We start from the raw sequence: 7500 nt of genomic DNA on the forward strand, positions 1-7500 counted from the left end.
CCTGAGCTATGGGAAGCCTTACCCTACCCTACTGTTACAGGGTGTACTAGTCTCTAGTACACTGCTGGGTGTAGTTGCTAGGAAGTCTGGTACCCCCCCCCCTCACCACTATAGCAATTCCTAAGTGACAAGACAAAATTTATTAAAGTGAAATTGCTTAATAAAATGCCTTCGGCTCGCGTGTCTTAGGTAGGGGGGGGGGGGGGTCGAGCGTGAAGAGGTCACTTACCTAGTTATGCAACGATTGGTCTCTAGCTACTGGGCCCCCGCCCTGTAACCATTAAACTGATGTCTCTTAGAAGATTATAAGACGAATATGAATTAAGTCTGTAGCATATTCAGGTGACCCCAGAGCCTGGTGGATGACCCCAGAGCCTGGTGGGTGACCCCAGAGCCTGGTGGGTGACCCCAGAGCCTGGTGGGTGACCCCAGAGCCTGGTGGGTGACCCCAGAGCCTGGTGGATGACCCCAGAGCCTGGTGGATGACCCCAGAGCCTGGTGGATGACCCCAGAGCCTGGTGGGTGACCCCAGAGCCTGGTGGGTGACCCCAGAGCCTGGTGGATGACCCCAGAGCCAGGTGGGTGACCCCAGAGCCTGGTGGATGACCCCAGAGCCTGGTGGATGACCCCAGAGTCTGATGGGTTATTTATTATGATTTAACAAATCATAACCCCAAGTTAGCTTGGTCCAGACACATCATGGTCCAGACGGCTGTGCGGATGTCTGGAGAGTTAAGAGACGGGAGTTCGATCCCTTTGTATAGCTTCAACATATTATAATCCCCAGTAAACTATGCATGCAGTTTAAACCCTCACAATCCACTAAACTGTTGTGTGATGGCTGGTTAAAGCACTTAATGGCGGGAATGTTGATATTTAATGTTGCATATCTGACCAAGAGTGAAGACAAGCCATTGCAACATTGTCTTCACATCAATACAAAATCTTGCAGAATGTCTTGCAAGATCTTTGCAATATTATCTTATCGGTAGAGTTATCTGATTGGAGAACCTATGACGCAGATATTGCGTCGTGATGCAGAACCTATGACGCAGATATTGCGTCGTGATGCAGAACCTATGAAGCAGATATTGCGTCGTGGTGCAGAACCTATGACGCAGATATTGCGTCATGATGCAGAACCCATGACGTGGATATTGCGTCGTGATGCAGAACCTATGACGCGGATATTGCGTCGTGATGCAGAACCCATGACGCGGATATTGCGTCGTGATGCAGAACCTATGACGCAGATATTGCGTCTTGATGCAGAACCTATGACGCAGATATTGCGTCCTGATGCAGAACCTATGACGCAGATATTGCGTCCTGATGCAGAACCTATGACGAAGATATTGCGTCCTGATGCAGAACCTATGACGCAGATATTGCGTCGTGATGCAGAACCTATGACGCGGATATTGCGTCGTGATGCAGAACCCATGACGCGGATATTGCGTCGTGATGCAGAACCTATGACGCAGATATTGCGTCCTGATGCAGAACCTATGACGCAGATATTGCGTCCTGATGCAGAACCTATGACGCAGATATTGCGTCGTGGTACAGAACCTATGACGCAGATATTGCGTCGTGATGCAGAACCTATGACGCAGATATTGCGTCGTGATGCAGAACCTATGACGCAGATATTGCGTCGTGATGCAGAACCTATGACGCAGATATTGCGTCGTGATGCAGAACCTATGACGCAGATATTGCGTCGTGATGCAGAACCTATGACGCAGATATTGCGTCGTGATGCAGAACCTATGACGCAGATATTGCGTCGTGATGCAGAACCTATGACGCAGATATTGCGTCGTGATGCAGAACCTATGACGCAGATATTGCGTCGTGATGCAGAACCCATAACGCGTATATATTGCGTCATGATGCGAGACCTGTGAAGCGTATATTGCGTCATGAAGAAATAATCACAGGCATATTGCGTCATAAGAGAAGATGTGACTTATATTACGCTCACCAGAGACGCAACAAGACGGCGTTGCGTCAGCGCTTGAGCGGTACACACACACAAGTCAACGCTTGAGCGGTACACACACACAAGTCAACGCTTGAGCGGTACACATACACAAGTCAACGCTTGAGCGGTATACACACACACAAGTCAACGCTTGAGCGGTACACACACACACAAGTCAACGCTTGAGCGGTACACACACACAAGTCAACGCTTGAGCGGTACACACACACAAGTCAACGCTTGAGCGGTACACACACACAAGTCAACGCTTGAGCGGTACACATACACAAGTCAACGCTTGAGCGGTATACACATACACATAAGTCAACGCTTGAGCGGTATACACACAAGTCAACGCTTGAGCGGTACACACAACTAAGAGCCCCATTTGCTTGAGAATAAGAGCGGAGAAGCGCTTACACCCGGGACACCCGCACCTCGGGTAGTGACCCAGGTGTACCAGACCACCTGTACACACCTGTACACACCTGTACAGGTGTGGTCCCTCGTGGTGGGGTTGTGAGAGTAATGAAGGAGTACAGGAGCCACAACACCAGCAGGATGTTGAGAGTAATAACAACCATTCCTTGTGGTGTCCCAACTCCTCCACTCCTGCACTCTCACACACGCCGCCATCATGGAGGAAAGATGGACAGGTTTCGTATGTGTGGACGCTTAGGCGTGTTATAACGCCTGGCTATGATGGCTCGGGTGTATAAGGGGCGAGGCTGCGGCTCCTGTACGCCCTGCCACCCATCACAGCCTCATTGGCCAGTGTGGCACGTCTTAACACTGTTAGTGATGGACTTAAGGGTGTAGTGGGTGTAGGTGTAGTAAGTGTGAGGGTGTAGTGGGTGTAAGTGTGTGGGTGTGGCTGCGGCTGGTGTATTATTATGACTGACAGACTGTATCATAACTCTCCCTGTCTTTATAGTCTTATCTCAGGCTGTGTGCTCCACCCCCCCACCTTATTCCTTACCCCTCTCCCACACCCTCCGCCTCTCCCTCACCACACCCTCCCCCACACACCCTCCCCCTCTCCCTCACCACACCCTCCCCCTCTCCCTCACCACACCCTCCCCCACACACCCTCCCCCTCTCCCTCACCACACCCTCCCCCCACACACCCTCCCCCTCTCCCACACACCCTCCCCCTCTCCCTCACCACACCCTCCCCCCACACACCCTCCCCCTCCCCCACACACCCTCCCCCTCTCCCACACACCCTCCCCCTCTCCCACACCTCCCCCTCCACCACACCCTCCCCTCCCCCACAGAGGGGAGGGTGACATCTAGACATCCAAAGCTGTTGCAGTACAGGTTTAGACTCTCCCACACCTGCAACTCCGACACAACCAACATTACCAAAGTTTGCTATACAACACACCAAGTTTAGCTAAGCTGAGTAAGCTTAGCTAAGCTGAGTAAGAGTAGCTGAGTAAGCTTAGCTAACCTGAGTAAGCTTAGCTAAGCTGCCAAATATTATGGTGTCAGCAAGGCGGACAGCCCGCCTGCTATCATAACATAGTGTCAGCAAGGCGGACAGCTCGCCTGCTATCATAACATAATGTCAGCAAGGTGGACAGCTCGCCTGGTATCATAACATGGTGTCAGCAAGATGGACAGCTCGCCTGCTATCATAACATAGTGTCAGCAAAGCGGACAGCTCGCCTGCTATCATAACATAGCGTCAGCAAGGTGGACAGCTCGCCTGCTATCATAACATGGTGCCACCAACACAGACAGCCCACCTGCTATCATAACATAGTGTCTGCAAGACGGACAGCCCGCCTGCTATCATAACAGTGTCAGCAAGGTGGACAGCTCGCCTGCTATCATAACAGTGTCAGCAAGGCAGACAGCCCGCCTGCTATCATAACATAGGACTAGCAAGACGGACAGCCCGCCTGCTATCATAACATAGTGTCAGCAAGACGGACAGCTCGCCTGCTATCATAACATAGTGTCAGCAAGGTGGACAGCTCGCCTGCTATCATAACAGTGTCAGCAAGGTGGACAGCCCGCCTGCTATCATAACATAGTGTCAGCAAGGCGGACAGCTCGCCTGCTATCATAACATGGTGTCAGCAAGGTGAACAGCCCGCCTGCTATCATAACATAGTGCCAGCAAGGCGGACAGCCCGCCTGCTATCATAACATGGTGTCAGCAAGGTGCACAGCCCGCCTGCTATCATAACAGTGTCAGCAAGGTGGACAGCCCGCCTGCTATCATAACATGGTGTCAGCAAGGTGAACAGCCCGCCTGCTATCATAACATGGTGTCAGCAAGGTGCACAGCCCGCCTGCTATCATAACATGGTGTCAGCAAGGCAGACAGCCCGCCTGCTATCATAACATGGTGTCAGCAAGGTGCACAGCCCGCCTGCTATCATAACATGGTGTCAGCAGGCAGACAGCCCGCCTGCTATCATAACATGGTGTCAGCAAGGTGCACAGCCCGCCTGCTATCATAAGTGTCAGCAAGGTGGACAGCCCGCCTGCTATCATAACATAGTGTCAGCAAGGTGGACAGCCCGCCTGCTATCATAACAGTGTCAGCAAGGTGGACAGCCCGCCTGCTATCATAACATAGTGTCAGCAACCCGTAGTGGTAGCACACCTTGTAAGCAATACCAGCCAGTGTCAAGTCTTGCACAGGGAGGATTGACTGGGCACCACTCATTAAGACCCTGTTCACCCAGCAGTAATTGAGAACATGGTTGTAATTGGATTTGCAAGTTGAGTTCCCGGTAATCTGATTGTCAAGGGTAAGGCTTACCACGTTCCCCCCCCCCCCCCGACATAGAGACAGCCCCCACCATATGTGCCCCCCCGACATAGAGACACCCTCCACCATATGTGTCCCCCCTACATAGAGACAGCCTCCACCATATGTGTCCCCCCTACATAGAGACACCCTCCACCATATGTGTCCCCCCTACATAGAGACAGCCTCCACCATATGTGTCCCCCCTACATAGAGACAGCCTCCACCATATGTGTCCCCCCTACATAGAGACACCCTCCACCATATGTGTCCCCCCTACATAGAGACAGCCTTCACCATATGTGTCCCCCCTACATAGAGACAGCCTTCACCATATGTACCCCCCCCCCCTACATAGAGACACCCTCCACCATATGTGCCCCCCCTACATAGAGACAGCCTTCACCATATGTGTCCCCCCCTACATAGAGACAGCCTTCACCATATGTACCCCCCCCCCCCTACATAGAGACAGCCTTCACCATATGTACCCCCCCTACATAGAGAAAGCCTCCACCATATGTGCCCCCCCCTACATAGAGACAGCCTTCACCATATGTACCCCCCCCTACATAGAGACAGCCTCCACCATATGTGCCCCCTACATAGACAGCCTTCACCATATGTGTCCCCCCCTACACAGGGACAGCCTTCACCATATGTGTCCCCCCCCTACATAGAGACAGCCTTCACCATATGTACCCCCCCCCTACATAGAGACAGCCTTCACCATATGTACCCCCCCCTACATGGAGACAGCCTCCACCATATGTGCCCCCCCTACATAGAGACAGCTTTCACCATATGTGTCCCCCCCTACATAGAGACAGCCTTCACCATATGTACCCCCCCCTACATAGAGACAGCCTTCACCATATGTGCCCCCCCTACATAGAGACAGCCTTCACCATATGTACCCCGCCATACATAGAGACAGCCTTCACCATATGTGTCCCCCCTACATAGAGACAGCCTTCACCATATGTACCCCCCCCTACATAGAGACAGCCTTCACCATATGTACCCCCCCCCTACATAGAGACAGCCTTCACCATATGTGCCCCCCCCCTACATAGAGACAGCCTTCACCATATGTACCCCGCCATACATAGAGACAGCCTTCACCATATGTGTCCCCCCCTACATAGAGACAGCCTTCACCATATGTACCCCCCCCTACATAGAGACAGCCTCCACCATATGTACCCCCCCCTACATAGAGACAGCCTCCACCATATGTGCCCCCCCCTACATAGAGACAGCCTCCACCATATGTGCCCCCCCTTCATAGAGACAGCCTCCACCATATGTACCCCCCCCTACATAGAGACAGCCTCCACCATATGTACCCCCCCCTACATAGACAGCCTCCACCATATGTGCCCCCCCCCCTACATAGAGACAGCCTCCACCATATGTACCCCCCCCCTACATAGAGACAGCCTCCACCATATGTGCCCCCCCCTACATAGAGACAGCCTCCACCATATGTACCCCCCCCTACATAGAGACAGCCTCCACCATATGTGTCCCCCCCTACATAGAGACAGCCTCCACCATATGTACCCCCCCCCTACATAGAGACAGCCTTCACCATATGTGTCCCCCCTACATAGAGACAGCCTCCACCATATGTGCCCCCCCCCCCCTTACATAGTGTGTGACGTCAGAAGGGTCCAACCTGGCCCCAGGGAGGCTGTTAATGTCCCATAAACCCAATTACAACAGTGTGAGCTGCCAAGTATTTGTGTGTTGTTACTGCCATAGATGGCACCCCCCATTATCTGGCACTCTGGTGCCACTCACACTCTAGTTACACTCTGACACTGGTGGCACTCTCACACACTGGCGGCACTCACACTGGTGGCACTCTCTCACTCTAGTTACACTCTCACACTGGTGGCACACTCTCTCACACATCCCCACTCCAGAGATAATAACACTATTATTCCAAAATGTACAATTTATACCAAAATTGTCCCATTTTGTACTATTATAATACTCCAAACCCCAGACAAAATATTGGACAATACCTGGACTAATATAATCTGTCCAAAGACTACAGAAGCCATCCCAGGCCTAATAAATTAAACCATCTTAGGTTTAATTGAGCACATATATGTTATATTTATTTTAGGTCCAACAGGCACATATATTTAGGTCCAACAGTCCATTTTGGGACGTTTTACCGATAGTTAATGTAAGTACTACCATTCTGAATTGGTCGTTAGATCTCCAATTTCAGTCGTTTGTAACTATTCACAAATTGTTGCCTATACGACCCCGTACTATTCTTGAGGAGAGCAAAGAATATCGTGTTCCCTCTCACATTAACTCACAAACTGTCGATGGAAACATTCTTACAGGACAAAGAAAAGTTCCGCTTCAGCACTTTATTCTTGTTATTTCTGAAACTCTCGGGCTCACCATAGCCCGTGCTACTTGGAACTTTTTGTTCCGGGTAGCTAATCTTTAACAACAACAACAACATTCTGAAGCAATATTCTTCTCTTGAGATGTATAAAGTTGCCTTCACCCGTCAACACCTTCCAGCCTGGATGTGCGGCGGTGGATGTGTGGGGTGAAGATGGATGTGTGGGGTGGATGATGTATGGTGGTGATGGATGAATAAGGTGTTGCCAGGGAAGGGGGTATATATATTAGCGGATGACAGACGTGAGAAATGATATGGTGACGAGGAAGATGCTGGAGGATGCTGGAGGATGAGGAGGATGCTGGAGGATCT

General features: G+C 51.3%; 1 protein-coding gene across 1 annotated transcript; it reads left to right on the forward strand.

Moving 5' to 3' along the window:
• The first annotated feature begins 1013 nt into the window (after positions 1-1013).
• Positions 1014-1910, forward strand: LOC138359554 (apolipoprotein A-IV-like). The gene has a single exon (XM_069318902.1). It carries the CDS (start codon positions 1014-1016, stop codon positions 1908-1910), a length of 897 nt encoding a protein of 298 aa, XP_069175003.1.
• Positions 1911-7500: the final 5590 nt, after the last annotated feature.

Source organism: Procambarus clarkii, chromosome 8 (genome assembly GCF_040958095.1).
Source record: "Procambarus clarkii isolate CNS0578487 chromosome 8, FALCON_Pclarkii_2.0, whole genome shotgun sequence".
In the NCBI taxonomy this organism is placed as follows: domain Eukaryota; kingdom Metazoa; phylum Arthropoda; class Malacostraca; order Decapoda; family Cambaridae; genus Procambarus; species Procambarus clarkii.